The 16264-nt window shown below is 45.7% G+C and overlaps 1 protein-coding gene across 2 annotated transcripts in view; it reads left to right on the forward strand.

The window, feature by feature from the left end:
* The window catches only part of SMYD1 (SET and MYND domain containing 1), a 43394-nt gene that overhangs the window by 11544 nt on the left and 15586 nt on the right, over window positions 1-16264 (forward strand). Inside the window, exons 2-5 of one of the 2 annotated variants that reach the window (XM_008008495.3) lie at window positions 5317-5493; window positions 8751-8964; window positions 11913-12043; window positions 14382-14420. In XM_008008495.3, coding sequence (XP_008006686.1) covers window positions 5317-5493; window positions 8751-8964; window positions 11913-12043; window positions 14382-14420 — 561 coding nt within the window. The remainder of the gene's footprint in view (window positions 1-5316; window positions 5494-8750; window positions 8965-11912; window positions 12044-14381; window positions 14421-16264) is intronic. The other variant, XM_073023333.1, reaches the window with a different exon arrangement.

Below are 16264 nucleotides of genomic sequence, written 5' to 3' on the forward strand. Positions count from 1 at the left end.
CCTTAAGGTTCTGTCTCCTGGTCACGGTGGTTATTAGTGACTTTGAGAACATGAGGGTCATGTCACTGGAATTTATTCTTAGGAACATAACATAGCTACAGTTAATAGCAGATAGATTATTCTCTAATCAGGCCCTAGTAGAAGTGTATTAAGTTAGTTCATGGGAGCTTGGAGGCAAATGCCAGGGGAGACATATTCTTTCTCTTGGAGCCAGGCTAGGAAAACTTGCTGTAATAAACCTCACAAGCAGCATGGACTAAGTAAGGACAGGGTTGTGTGAGGGGTCCATTCCTGATGTCTACAATAAGGTCATTAGTAAGGGGTCTTTGCACAGAATTGAAAATAATCCCAACATTTTGGGAGGCTGAGGTGGTCAGGAGATCCAGACCAGCCTGACCAACATGGTGAAATCCCATCTCTACTAAAAAATACAAAAATTAGCAAGGCATGGTGGCGGGTGCCTGTAATCCCAGTTACTCGGGAGGCTGAGGCAGGAGAATCACTTGAACCCGGGAGGCAGAGATTGCAGTGAGCTGAGATTATGCCATTGCACTCCAGCCTGGGCTACAGAGCGAGACTCTGTCTCAAAACAAAAAACAATAAAAGTCAATCTTTTTTTTGTTTTCACCACGTACCAGCAATTCTAAACAACGTCAAGGATAAAATACTTCTCCTCACTCCAAAATCCGTAAGAGTCTAAGTTCTGAAAAACTGCTGTTGGGTAAACCTCATTTTAGCACATTTTAAAATGGCCTATCTTTTAATAAACATTGTATTCTGCCTGGAAGTTAATTCTGAGGACGTTCGGTTATACAGTCAGCCATGTGGACTCAACTACATGTGTTCATTGTGAAAGTAAATTCTTAAACTTCAGAGTTATTCCAGGTTGTGTTGGCCACAGTCTATGTCTCCAATCCTTGTGATACCGTATATTCCCACATTTTTAAGTAGATTAGAAATAAGCAGTGACTATAAAGATGAAGACTCAAAATTTGTTATTCTAAGTGTTCACCTAGGTGATTTTCATTTGTGTTTGAAATTTAAAACAATAAAACAGAATTGTGAAGAGTAATGTTTTTGTTTGGTAGGCACACATATTAGTGTATACATGAAATATGAATTTGTGAATATATGTATATGAATAAAAAGATGAGGATATTGTACTAGGCTATTCTAAAATGTCAATTTGGGTGTAAAATATGAGAGTAGTTCTGGTGTGGGGTTGCTCTCTGATGGGCGACCTTGGAACAGACAAGCATAAAGTTACGAGTGACAGGTTACAAGGGACAGACAGCATGATTGTGTTTGTGTCTAACTGTTCCCTCCCCAGACCACCTCCTGGCTCTCCTCCCATTCTCTCCTGAGCCTTGGGTTTGTATTCCTGGTACGAGCCTTGATGCCCCACAGGTGGACATCTGCTCCTCCTTCCTCGTTCCTAACCTAAGATATACTCTGAAATTTGCAGATGACTCAGAGATTAGCATAGCAATATAAAAGATGACAGAAGAAAATTCAGAATGACCTTGACGTTTTGGAATGCTACACTGAAAACCATCAGTTAGGAATAAATGTGAAGACTCCACTTCAAGTTTAAAAATTCAGTGTCACAAAGGAGCTTTTAGGCTGATGGATGTATTATTTACTTATTTATTATTTATTTTTATTTTTTATTTTATTTTTTTTCGAGATGGAGTCTCGCTCTGTTGCCCAGGCTGGAGTGCAGTGGTGCAATCTTGGCTCACTGCAAGTTCCGCCTCCCTGGTTCAAGCGAGTCTCCTGCCTCAGCCTTCCGAGTAGCTGGGACTATAGGCACGTGCCACCACACCCAACTAATTTTTGTATTTGTAGTAGGGACTGGATTTTGCGATGTTGGCCAGGCTAGTCTCAAACTCCTGACCTTAGATGATCCACCTGCCTTGGCCTCCCAAGGTGCTGGGATTACAGGTGTAAGCCACTGTGCCCGGCCTGGATATGTTTATTATCTTGATTGTGATGATGGTTTTGTCAGAACCTATCAAAGTGTTCTTTTTTTTTTTTTTTTTTAACACTTATTGTATGTCAATCATACCTCCAGAAAGACGTCTAGAAAATGCAATGCTGTGTAGACAAACAGAGTGGAAACTCTGGCTTGACTGCAGCACCTTTGAGAAAGCTTGGGAGGTTCTACTGACTATATTTGCAATTTGACCCCAATTTTTTTCTTTCTTTTTCTTTCTTTCTTTCTTTTTTTTTTTTTTTTTTTTTGAGGCAGAGTCTTGCTCTGTCACCCAGGCTGGATTGCTGCGGCACAATCTCAACTCACTGCAACCTCTGTCCCTGGGTTCAAGCAATTCTCCTGCTTCAGACTCCTAAGTAGCTGGGATTACAGGCATGTGCCACCATGACTAACTAATTTCTGTATTTTTAGTAGAGGCAGGGTTTTACCATGTTGGTCAGGCTGTTCTCAAACTCCTGACCTCAGGTGATCGGCTCGCCTCGGCTTCCCACAGTGCTGGGATTACAGGTGTGAGCCACTGTACCCGGCTGTTTGACCCTAAATGAATGTGAGGTTTTCACTAAAGAAACTAATGGAAGCACAATGTGGAGATCCAGCAAGTGTGCATGGTACCACATCTGAATAGTATACTCTGCTCTGGGCATCATAATTGTGAGGTGTTGACACCCAAGCTCTCACCTGTGTTTGGCCAGGAGACAAGATGTGGAGCCTTCTTGGAATCCAATTTACTTGGATTTTTCAGCAGTCCAGTTCCTGCTAATGAACTGCCAATGCCTGCCAGAAAATGCAATCCTGACTTGAGGCAGATGTAAGAAATTCATAGCTCTCCATCGGCAGGGGTTTGGAGCGTTCGCTAAGTGGCCAGGGTTCCCTGTGGGCCCCACGTGCTCTATTCTGCTGGGGCACTTATGATAAATGACCTTCTCAGGCAGGGTGCACCCTCTGTGGCCTAGTTATGACGGGCTGCGGAACCTGTGCAGTTCTCAGTATGCTAGTGTGATTCTTCTCCTCTTCGTTCACTAGGAAAGTTTAAGGGAAGGCAAGTTGAAGAGTGAGGAAGCTGTTCCTGTGAGGATAACCTTGAATCTGCTCTAACTTAGAAATAAACACTGACCTTTCATGCCCTCGAGTACTTCATGATTGTTAACAAATTAGTAGCAACGCACCTCCTAGTGGATGGGGATACAACGGTGTGTTGAGCTGGCCAGCCAGAGGCTGAAAACTGCCTGGACTTTAGGAAGCCCAGGATGTAGCATAGAGCAGTAACCTCTGCCGTGCCCTCAGCTGGCTCTGCACCTGTCTATCCCCTTCTAGATGCTATGCTGGGATCAGTGCTAGGGGTCAGGCTCAAGGGTCAGGCCTGGCCTTTGGGCTGGTCCGTGAGCCTGACCCCCTGACACTGGCCAGCACATGTTGCTTGATTTCTCAGCTAAACCCACCCTCTTTTGGCTACAGGGATTTCTGTAGATACATCAGAGGCCACTAGAAAGGTGCGAGAATTCTAGAAACCATGTACAAGGAATTGTTTAAAGATCTGGGAGTATTTAACTTGAAGGAGAGAAATGAATGGGAAGCAAGGCAGTGGTTTTCAAATTCTTGAAGAACTGATCTGACCAGGCTTGTTCCATTGGGCAAGGGCCCAGAAGGCCAAATTAGGGTACAGGAGTAGGTTTTCTGGGGAGGCAAATTCAAGCTTAACACAAGGAGGAAGTTTGCAACAATTAGGACTGGCCAACAATGAACTGACTGTTCTCAGAAATAGTGAACTCCTTTTCACTGTGGGAATTAGAATATTCATGGCCAGGGATGGACACAAAAGATTTCTGTGCTTCAATGTTCTGTGGAAGTTTCTCCCTCCAGGCTCTAGAATTCTGCGGTTTTAAAAGCTCCTGTGTTCTTATACTTTTGAGGTCCCTGTTTAGACTGTGGATTCCTACCTGAGTTTACCCATCCACTTGCTTCCCGGAAGCTCAGCACTTCCCTGCAGATCATTGAACTGGTTTTCATTATTTCTTTGCTTCAGTGGTTGGCATTTCTCTTCCTCACATTGCAGGAGCATGAGGTTGAGGCCCAGAGATTCTGTGCATCATACCAGATTTCCCTCACTCTGGATGTCAGGCTATGTCCTGAAATACATTTCCTATGGAGCCTATGCCCTTTTCTGTTTGAATGATGGGTTTAACATGGGGGACACAGGGCTCTCTAATGGGAACACTAAGAGGCTGGAAGCACTGGGTGAGGATCCTCATCTTCTCACAACTCTCTCCCTCACCCATCGAATGGGCTTGCATTTTCCTCCTCGTCACTTCCACCCTCGCTGTGAGCTGGGAGAGTATGTCAATGACAGTGAAATCAGTAACCCTGTCATTCTTACTGTTGCAAAACACACAGACTGTGACATATATCATAGTGTGTAGATATTCTTTTGCATACAATACTATGACACTCTTGTCCCATCATACTGTAGATCATTATGATTTGTTGTGCTTTGGGGAAGGGGACACTACCTTTCAACAATGAGAAAGACATGTCACCAAAATGCCCCCTCCAACACAGTGCCAATGACCTGTGACTTTGGGCGAGGGGATCATAAGGAATTCAAGTGTCTTCTCCAAAGAGTCTAGGACCCCCCTGTGCTCCCCGTCATAGTATTCACTACACTGCACGTTCAATTGTTTCTCTAGTAATTTGTGGTATTCCCAGTGCCTAACACACTTAGGTCATGAATTTACCCTTCCTGAATTGAAGGGCTTATATGCAGAGGATAAGAGTGTCCTCCACATGGGGGTCACTTAAAAATATTTGGTAGGCCAGGTGTGGGTGCTCACGTCTATAATCCCAGCACTTTGGGAGGCTGAGGTGGCTGGATAACTCATCAGGAGTTCGAGACCAGCCTGAATAATGTGGTGAAACCCTGTCTGTACTAAAAATACAAAAATTAGCCAGGTGTGGTGGCACGTACCTATAATCCCAGCTACTCGGGAGGCTGAGGCAGAAGAATCACTTGAACCTGGGAGGCGGAGGTTGCAGTGAGCCGAGGTTGCAGTGAGCTGAGATCGTGCCACTGCACTCCAGCCTGGGCAACAGAGCAAGACTCCGTCTCAAAAAAAAAAAAAATTAAAAAAAATTGCTAAAGGAATTGTTATAGCTGGGAAGGGCCTTTGGAAGCCCAGACTCCCCATTTTGGAAGATGGAAATCTGAAGTTTAGACAGATAAGGACCAGTCAGCTGAACCCAGTACCAGAATGCCGTGTTCCACTGGCTGCATGGTGCCCTTTCCACTGTGCTCCCAATCATGTGTCTTCTCTCTCCATTTCCAGCCTTGTTAATTTTGTGTGCCACACCTGCTTCAAGAGGCAGGAGAAGCTCCATCGCTGTGGGCAGTGCAAGTTTGCCCATTACTGTGACCGCACCTGCCAGAAAGATGCTTGGTTGAACCACAAGAATGAGTGTTCGGCCATCAAGAGATACGGGAAAGTACCCAATGAGAACATCAGGTAAGAGCTGGGCCCCATGGTGGTGCTTCAGATTTCCAAATGTCAGGCTGGAATGGCCTCTGTAACAGCATTCCCAGATCTAAGGAAGCCAAGCTGAGTGCAAGTCAGGAAAGAGCCTCAAAGACTGGATATGGTCACTTCTGTTCACTCCCTTAAGGTCTAACAGGGAGAACTGGCTGTTGACAGCAGTGATTCCAAACTGCAGCCACAGGCTGAAACTGGCTTGCAGACTCCTGCTGTAGGGCTCCCCAGTGTTTAGTTTATTTATGTATTTTGGATACAGGGTCTTGCTCTGTTGCCCAGGATGGAGTGCAGAGGCCCTGATCACAGCTCACTTGACCTCCTAGGCTCGAGTGATCCTCCCACCTCAGCCTCTCGACTAGCTGGGACCACTGGCATGCACCACCACACCTGGTTAATTTTTGTATTTTTTGTAGAGATGGTGTTTTGTCATGTTGCCTAGGGTAGCCTCGAACTCCTGAGATCAAGCGACCCACCCGTCTCAGCCTCCCAAAGTGCTGGTATTATAGCCGTGAGCCGCCATGCCCAGCCAAGGGACAAATGTTTTTAAATTGATCCACCAATGTTTAAAAATTGGGAAATTTCACATTTTAAAATTAGGATTTTTGACTTCTCTTGGAAAACAAAAACAAACAAAAAAACTGAAGATCTGGCAAAATAGGCTAGAGCTGAGTAGTATCTGCCACCTTTGAAAAAATACAGAGCTTTCTAAGTCACAGCAGCACCACTGCTCCCTGTGGTCATACACGTTACACCAGAGAGCGCATTTGAGTTTGCAACTAACGGCCTTTCCTGGTGGCCATCATCAGAAATCTCAAGGCCAGTAGCTCCAGTGCAAGAGATTCCCAAGTCCTGGAGGCTTGGTGCTGGGCTGCAGGGAGATGCTCAGGAAGCCAGCACTGCAGAGCAAAGAAGATGGAGATGGTGACTGGGAGCATTTTCACTGTGTGCGTAGGATGTGAAGTTAAGGTACAGAACGGAATTGTCATATCATGATGATTTTTAGGACCCTGCAGGATGAAATGGCTCAGTCAACCTCTCCATGCCCTTTAGCTCCATCTACTGAAATAATACATATGCTTCAAGACCTAAAGTAAATGGCACCTCCTGTGACAGTTATTGAGTTGAAATCTATCACGCATTGACCTCTATTCTCTGAGCTTCATAACCCTTTCCTCATTATTTGGAGGCAGCAGATCTTCCATGTGCTGAGTTGTATTTTCCCCAGTGCTGCCCTGGGCTCCCTGTGAAGACACTTCAGTTTCCAGGCACCTGGAGTCCCACGCGGGGCATTTCTCCAGAAATAACTCAGTGACTCAAACGGGAGAAATCGGGAAGATGAAAAAGGTTCTGGAAACAGATGGTTGGTGATGGTTGCACAGCAGTGTGAGTGTGCTTAATGCCACCAAACTGTATACTTTAAAATGGTTCAAATGGTTCAAAAAGAGGTGGGGGACAGAAAGGACCCTGAGGTGATGACACTGTTTAGTGTCTTGACTGTGCAGGTGGATACATGAAGCTACATAGGTGATAACATTGTATATAATGAAACACACATACACATTCATGAATATAAGCAAAATGGAAGAAATCTGAATAACAGAGGTGGGATAATATTCTGGCTGTGATGTTAGTTTTCCAAAATGTTACCATTAGAGAAAACTGGGCAAAATGTACAAGGGATCTCTTTGTATTGTTTTCCAACTGCCTGTAAATCTGCAATTATCTCAATTAAAATTTCAATTAAAAAAAAAAAAAAACAAAATGAGGAGAGGGCCTGTGCTTTGCCCAGCAGGTCTCTCCTCAGGAACAGGATCTGTCCTAGACCACCATCCCCCTCCCCAGGTGCCTGAAAAGTGAGCAGTCAGTGGGTGGCAGGAGCATTAAAGTGTCCCTGGGTTATAAACTTCACCACAGGCCACCTAATAGTTAACAAAGAGGCCTTTGGGGTGAAGTACACCCCTCTGTCTCATACTCAAGTCCCTGTGTCTCTACAGGTCTCCTCCTGTCCCACCTGGCCTCCTGCTCTTCCCCCAGAGCCCCGCTCCAGCCAGGCCAGGTCCTGCATGTGGCATGCCCGTGGCTGCCTCAAGGCCTCTGCTCACACTCTTTCCCCACCTAGATGGCCTTCTCCACTTTCACGCTACCCAGTCATTAAGAATATCAACACCGGCCGGGCTCAAGCCTGTAATCCCAGCACTTTGGGAGGCCGAGACCGGCGGATCACGAGGTCAGGAGATCGAGACCATCCTGGCTAACACGGTGAAACCCCGTCTCTACTAAAAAAATACAAAAAACTAGCTGGGTGAAGTTGCAGGCGCCTGTAGTCCCAGCTACTCGGGAGGCTGAGGCAGGAGAATGGCGTAAACCCGGGAGGCGGAGCTTGCAGTGAGCTGAGATCCGGCCACTGCACTCTAGCCTGGGCGACAGAGCGAGACACCGTCTCAAAAAAAAAAAAAAAAATATCAACATCTTCACATATAATGCAGACACTTATTACCTCACTTTGTCTTCTGAATACCTCTGGAGGTTAGCACAGCAGGGAATATTTTCCCTATTTTACTGGCCACCAGATAGATTCAGAGAGGTCAAGTGACTTGCCCAGGCTCACACAGTACGAAGTGGAAACAGGTCATTAGACTCCTGATGCAGGGCTCATCACAGCAGGCCACAATGTTAAGAGAGACCCAGGCTGCCGCACCTCTCTGTGTCCCTAGACCCCATGGGACCTGGCTCCTGCCCAAACCTCCACCTTTATTTGGTCTCCATTTCTTGCTCCCTGTGCTCCCGCCACCTCTACCTTCCTGCTGTTTCTCCATCAGACCAAGCTCATTCCTTCGTCAGGGCCTTTGTACTCACTGCTCTCTCCCGAAGTCCTCTTTCTCCAGTGTCACAGAGCCAGCTCCTCCACCCCTTCCAATTCCAGCTCAAATGTGCCTCCCCTGTGACACTTCCCTGGAAGACCTTAGCTTCCCCACCCCAGTCACTCTCTATCATGCCACCCTGTATTATTTTTTCTGCATAGCACTTTCTATGTACATTTCTATGTAAATGTGCTTGTTTACTTACCTCTCCCCAACTATATGAAACATCACGATAGAATAAATTCCATCTATCTAGTTTAAAACCATATCTTGGGCCCAACATTGTGCCTGGCATGCATGAGACACCCAGTAAATGTGTGTTGAATGAATGAATGCAGCTGTAGTGCCCCCCCGATGCTGCCCTTCCCACAGGCTGGCAGCGCGCATCATGTGGCGGGTGGAGAGAGAAGGCACCGGGCTCACGGAGGGCTGCCTGGTGTCTGTGGACGACTTGCAGAACCACGTGGAGCACTTTGGGGAGGAGGAGCAGAAGGAGCTGCGGGTGGACGTGGACACGTTCTTGCAGTACTGGCCGCCCCAGAGCCAGCAGTTCAGCATGCAGTACATCTCTCACATCTTCGGAGTGGTAGGCCCCCTGCATCCCTTCCCCACCCTCCCTGTCTGTCTCCTCTTTCCTTCCCTCCTCCTGCTTGGGGAGGGTGGGGCTTCTCAGAAGTGAACTACGAGGCGGAAGCCCTGTCCGCCCTGGGCCCTAATTTCTGTTTCCATAAAGGTCTCATCTAGCCCAGGCAGCCAGAGGCTCTGGAGAAACCACCTTCTGTTTACCACATGTAACAGAAACCCCTACTGCCCTTTCCATTTCAGAGCCCAGGGACAGGCTTCCAAATGACCCAACTAATAAAATCCAGAGATTCTAGAGTATGATTCCTCGTAAAGGAGGGGCCATGGTGACAGCTGGGATCGTCCAAATAAGAAGTTTCCAGAAACTGCCAGGCCAGAGTTGGGAGGGGAGGCCAAGAGGACTGAAAGAGGATAGGAGCTTGAAATGAAGACCCCTCATCCTGGACTCTGTCTTCTGGCCTTGTTTACTATGAGGCCAATCCTGATCTATCTGAATTGACATCCCACATACAAATCTTACTTATTTATCCATCTCTGGATGATAGATTTGGATGGTAATTTATCCTCTTACTTATCTGCACTTTTTATACTTTTTCCTCTCCACATTGAAAATAAAGACCCCCAATCACTATCCCTTCCTGCCCACCAGTCACTTTGGAAACCTTTTTCCAGGTCTGCCAGGCAGGATTGATGTGGAGCCTGGAGCAGTGGGGGCTGTGAGCCAGAGAGAGGGGAGTCAGGGTTTTGGGGTGGGAGCAACCAAGCCAGGTGAGGCCATAACAGTCCCGGAAGTGGGGGCGAGAGCCCAGTGGATGAGTCTCAGGTCCTGGCTGTGGGGATGGATGTGTTCCACCTGGTAGGCCAGGCCCTTTGTGTGGCGAAGGTGAGCAGGCTGAGGAGGGAGGAGGACAAACGGCACACTGACATCTCTCGAGTCTTCACCATATTGGGGGACAAAGGGAGAGAGATTGATTGAGTCTAAGGATTTGGCTCACACAATGGTGGAGGCTTGGTAAGTCCAAAATCTGCAAGGTAGGCCAGCAGGTTGGAGATCAGGGAAGAGTTATAGTTCAAGTGCATTCTGCTGGCAGAACTCCTTGCTCAGGGGAGATGAGTCTTTATTCCCTTGAGGTCTTCAACTGATTAGATGAGGCCCACCCACATTCTAGCGGGCACTCTGCTTTACTCAAACTCCACTAATTTAAATGTGAATCTCATCCAAAAACACCTTCACAGAAGCATATATTATAGTTTTTGACCAAATATCTGGGCACCACTGACCAGCCATGTTGGCACACAAAATTAACCACCACAGCTTCCCATGTATTATTTCACACAGTCTTTACAACACAAGGTAAGGTCCATGCTTTCAGCATTTCTATTTTATAGAACAGAAAACCTAGGTCCAGAGAGGTTACATGACCTCCAAAAGCCACATGATTAGCTTGTGCCCAGGGAAATTCCAGACGCAATCTGTATCTTTAGGAGCCAGAGCTTCTACCTTTTTTTTTTTTTTTTTTTTTTTTTTTTTTTTTTTTTTTTTTTGAGATGAGGGTCTTACTCTGTCACCCAGGCTGGAGTGCCGAGGTGCAATCATGGCTCATTGCAACCTCCATCTCCCAGGCTCAAGTGATCCTCCCGCCTACCAAGTAGCTGGGACCACAGACGCACACCACTATGCCTGGCTAATTTTTGTATTTTTTTGTAGGAGCCGGGTTTCACCATGTTGCCCAGGATGATCTTGCACTCCTGAGCTCAAGTGATCTGCCCATCTCGGCCTTCCAAAGTGCTGGGATTACAGGCGTAAGCTACCACGCCCCGTCTAAGCTTTTACTTTTAACAGTTATGTTCTATAGCCTTGGGGTGAATTGGTGTGTTGCGCAATCTTGGGCATCCCTAATAGGTCTGGGGACTAGGGCTAGAGGTCATATAATTACCAAAGGTTAGAGCTGAAAAGATCCTTGGAGCTCATCTAGTCCAATTTATTCAACCTATAGATGGGAAAACCAGGGCTCAAAGAAGAAAGAAGTTTGCTCCAAGTAGTACAGCTTGTTAGTGGTACTCACAGGCTTAACATCATGAACTTACTAAATGTCTGATGAGAATAAATGAAGAAAGTGACACTTCTCCATATCTATGACAAATATCCATGTGAGAGAATAAATGTCTACTGGGTTTCTGTTATATATAGCATGTATTCATAGATGTACTTACAGATGAAGTGGAAATTTGCATGCAGTTACTAATATATTCTAGGTTATATTTATTCTTATGCATTTTTCATACTGTGAGAGCAGATATTTGGAGTCTGTTTCTGTAAAGAACAATTTATTTTTAAGGAAAGGAAAATCACTTGGATGCCACATCAGTAGTAACCAACTTGATTTGCCTTGAATCTCAGAGATAAGTGTTAAATATGGCACTCACCAGATTTAAAAATTGTGAGCAGGGAATATAACAGTATTCACCAGACACAAAATAATCAAAAGAGATGTTAATTTTTTTTACGAACAGCTACAGGAGTTTAAACTAAGTAGGCAGAGGAAATAGAGGAAGGAAAAGCTCTTTCACACACACACACACACACACGCACGCACGTGTGCAAAGAAGGGTACAGAGAGAAAAACCAAGACAGAGACTGAGGAATACTCATATAAGACCCAGATACAGAAAAAGGAAAACATTTCCATCTTTGACTCTTTTAGAATACAGCCACAAAAAACTTTCAAGGTAGGGTTGCATTTTTGCAGATATGGGACTCTCCCATGGCCCTAATCTTCTGCGTCATTTGGAGTCACGCAGAGAACAGGGTACTAATTGTTCTGTGTCCAGACTCCCTAAGCATCTCCAGGGTGAGACTGGGTCTTCTGTTTTTTAAAATTGCTTTCAACAGCTAGAATAGTGTTCTGTCCATGTCTGTTGACTGACTCTTTCATCTTTTCCTCTGGGTAGATTAACTGCAACGGTTTTACTCTCAGTGATCAGAGAGGTCTGCAGGCTGTGGGCGTTGGCATCTTCCCCAACCTGGGCCTGGTGAACCATGACTGTTGGCCCAACTGCACTGTCATATTTAACAATGGCAAGTGAGTATGTCTTTATCTGGGGGGATGTGTGGTGGGGATGGGGAGACCTATGGTGTTTTGTCCACTTGACTTAAGCCAAAGTCAACCTACTAAACCTCAACTAGCATAGATTTTAAATGTATAGCACATAGAAATCTCATTCCAGAATAATTGTGAATGAGAGAAAGGCATCATGGAGGATATCAAAGAATTCAACCTGGGTCATTTCTGAGTGTGTATGTTTCTTGGGGCTGCCTAGATGTGTCAGATAAACCTTTAACTACTATTTTGAAACTTGAAGCCTAGGATTATCTGTCTAGAGGTCATTTAGTCAAGGTCTCAGCAGGAATCAGGAGGCACACTCAAAGGGGTTTACCCAAATACAATTGAATGAAGGGACAGTTTACAGAAGTGTGGACAGGGTTTAAGATACTAACAAGGGGCAGGGCCTGGTGGCTCATGTCTGTAATCCCAGCACTTTGGGAGGCCGAGTGGGGGTGGATCACTGGAGGTCAGGAGTTCAAGATCAGCCTGGGCAACATAGTGATACTCCCATATCTATAAAAAATAAATAAATACATAAATAAATACATTAGCCGGGCATGGTGGTGTGTGCCTGTAGTCCCAGCTACTCATGAAGATGAGGCAGGAGGATCACTTGACCCCAGGAGGTTGAGGCTGCAGTGAACTATAATCATGCCACTGCACTCCAGCTTGGGTGACAAAGTGAGACCTTGTCTCTAAAACTAAACCAAACCAAACCAAACTAAACTAAACCAAACTAAACCAAACCAAACAAAATAACAACAAAAAGAAACTAACAAGGAATGGTGAGGTGCCCAGGGACTAGCAACACATGAAACCATCACCACCTCTAGGCCTGGAAGGGCAGGTGAAGGAAGCACTGTTTCTGCAGCTAGTGAGAGCTGGACCTGGGCTAGAGGGCCCCCCAACAGCTCAGCTGTGGCTTACAACTGTGTCTAGAGAAACCAGCCAGCTGGCACCATGGCTCGGAAAAGAGGAAGTCAATGGACTAGATAGTCCAACCCCTCATTCCCCCAACCCTCTGCTCTCCTACCATTGGCCAAACCCCAACCTGAAGATGAGGGGTAAATAAGGGCACATGATGGATTTGGGGGTGGGGCACAAATGGAGAAGAATCAGTAGATGGAACGAGCCCCTGGTTGTCCATGGCTCAGGATGGGGAGATATAGGGGAATGAGGCTTGAGCAATATTAATTGCTTTTGCTCTTAGAGATGAGCTCTTATGACAGATACAAGCTGACTTTCAGTCATCAACAATGAGCAAGTTTCCCCCAAAAACTTCCTAGAAGCCAGACAATGGTGTCTGGTTCTCAGCTGAGAATCAGGCCTAAGCTTCAATATGCCAAGTACCCTGATTTCTCCTTTCCTTCCTATTTCTGAAACCAGGCTCTTAAGCAATTGAGAAAGTCACTTAAGATGGGAAAGTTTATTTTGGACTCAGATGATAATCTTTTCTCAGCATTTGTGTTTCCTTCCTGAAGCCTTTTGGGGTCACTGGCCTGGATCTCATGGAATCCTCCCTAGAGGGGCTGTTGACTGAGCTTGACCTGGATGGCAGAGAGGATCAAATTCAGCCATGTATGGGCCTGGGCTTTCTAGACGGCCCTCTTCTAAGGGGTGGTGACCCAAGGCTCCTCTTGTCATTGGGTATAACAACCACAGGAACCTAGGAACTCTTTCTTCTGTGTCTGCTCTGGCTTCCTTGCATCTACTAATTTCTAGCAGCCAAATTTTATCCAGGCTTCTTGGTTTTTGTGCAAGAGAAGGTGACTTTGCATTTCCTGTCTAGCCACCTGCCATAGTGGAAAGAATCCTAGACATGGGGTTAGGGGCCCAATTTGAACCCCAACAATTTTTATGTACTATCGATTTGACCTAACCAGCCTCCATGTGCACTTCAAACTCTTTCCAAGACCGACATCCAAAAAGACAATGTTTATTCATGCAGGATGCTTAATAGAATGATAATAACAGCGTTGCACATGTTTTTTTAGCACTCTGCTTTTACGTGCATTGTCTCATGACAGTCTCATTACAGGTGAGAACACTGAAACACAGGGAAGGGAAGGAACTCGTTCAGGTCAGGGTTGAGTACCTTTGAATCCAGAATGTCTTGTTCCAAATTCAGTGCACTTCCCACTCTACCAGGCTGTGTCTTGTCCAGTGAGTCCAGCTAGAAGGGGCTAGGGTAAAGGCTGTTGTGATGGCCAAAGCTTTGATAGTGTGACCCAGAATGCTGTGTACCCTTGCACTGGATCACACCTGATCAGCCAATGATAATGATTTCCATATGGGTGTCTGTTTTGTCTTTCAGTCATGAGGCAGTGAAATCCATGTTTCATACCCAGATGAGGTGGGTCAGTCCTTTCAAGCATCCCTGCTCCTCTGACCCGTCTCCCTCACTGCCTGGTTTGCTGGAGCCACCCATTCCCGAGACTCCTTGACTGCCATCTGTCCATAATATCCTTCTGCATCCCAATGTCTCGTCTTTGCTGAATGGTGTATTTTAATGCATTCAAATTAACCATTTTTTCCTTACCCACATACCACCTGCCTTGTCTTTGCTTTACTTTGCCTCCTTTCTTCCTCCCTTTCATACTTCACTTCCACTGCTCTTCCAACCTTGAAGCATGAACCCTTGTAGTCCACATCGTCTTAGCAAAAGCCTATCTTGTCTCCCTAAACTCTGCTTACCATGAAATGGGGACTGTCACTGACCTACTAAAGGACTGTCTGTTTATAAGCCCCGACTTCTCAGCCAGACTGGGCTCCAAAAAATAGCATCTATAACTGATATTTTTAATAAATGTTTATTCCCAGTATTCTGCTTACTGCTTCTGACCAACTACGAATGAGTAGTTTAGGTTAAATTTTACTTCTAACTTTTCTTCATGACAACCAAATGGCCCTAGATGGGTCTTTTCCTCAGGATGGGGTTGACAGCCCTTGAAGTGGTCTTTGGATTAAGAACAAAATGCTGTGTGGGAGTTTGGGCTTTGGGAATGCTGGGGTAGAAGTGGTTGGTGCATTTGAGTCTGTGTTGGTGTGCACTGCACGTGACTTTGGATGATTCACATCATCTCTTGGGCTTGGGTTCCACATCTGTAGAGAAAGGTCAAGAGGAGAGTGCTCTAGGGACCTTCCTAGTTCTAAGTTTCTGTAGCTCTGGACTCTGTCCCTAACCTCTGTGAGAAATACATAAATAGGCTGCTTACTTGTGGCTCAATTAGCTGAACTACAGAATTGCAGATTGTTGGATGAAGCTTGTCCAAGGAAGCTGGTTGGAGGGAGAGCCAGGGCTAAAATCCTCATCTCCTGCCTCCTGCAGTGCTTATTTCAGGCTGGTCTCCATTCCTCTCCCCCAGTCTCCAGTTTCAAGTAAGGTAAAATGAGGCATACATATATGCATCTTTTCATATTTAAGTCACATTAAGTTAATTTGGTTTTGAAAAATTTCTAATACCATTGAAATAATCGGAGATACCCTGAGACCATGCAAGAATGGGCACAATCATGATAGGAAGCAAAATTACTGGAAATTCTAGCCCAATTGGCCACTGATTCACTGTGGAATTAGAATATGTCACTATGGTGGGCTGCCTCTGTAAAAGGGACTCGTGGGGGCAGAACTGGTTACTTACCCAATAGAGTTAAATACTGGAGATCCTGGCTCAGGAGATGCTCACATGGAATTACTCACAAAGGACATTAGTAGAGTCCTAAAAATCAAGGACTTTGATGCATCTTAATTCCCGTGCATCGAAGACCCAGGAAGCAGCCTGAAAACAAGCAGGCAAGGCTACTATGTTGAGGGGAATTGTGAATGGTATGAAGTTCTAATCCTGGCTCTGTCCCCAAAGTGCTGTGGGACCTATCCCTCTTGTGTCACTATCCTCATTTGTGAAATGAGCATCCCTGCAGCTCAGACATACTAGGATTCTAAGCAGAACTGTGAGCAGAATCACCCGGCCTTCCTCTCCTACTGGCCTTTCATCACTACAGTAACCGCTGCTGCCGAAAATTGGGGTAAGGAACAAAGGAAAGGAGTGACAAATGGTGAGCAGGCACTTCAGTTTTGCAGACTCCACAGGAGTTGTTTTTATACACATTAACACATTAATAGGTATGTCAGTGTATCTCACTTTGGGAGAAGGATTTTTATCCATCAGTGGTCACCTCAGACGCCTGGACATGAAC

Source organism: Chlorocebus sabaeus, chromosome 14 (genome assembly GCF_047675955.1).
Source record: "Chlorocebus sabaeus isolate Y175 chromosome 14, mChlSab1.0.hap1, whole genome shotgun sequence".
Lineage (NCBI taxonomy): Eukaryota > Metazoa > Chordata > Mammalia > Primates > Cercopithecidae > Chlorocebus > Chlorocebus sabaeus.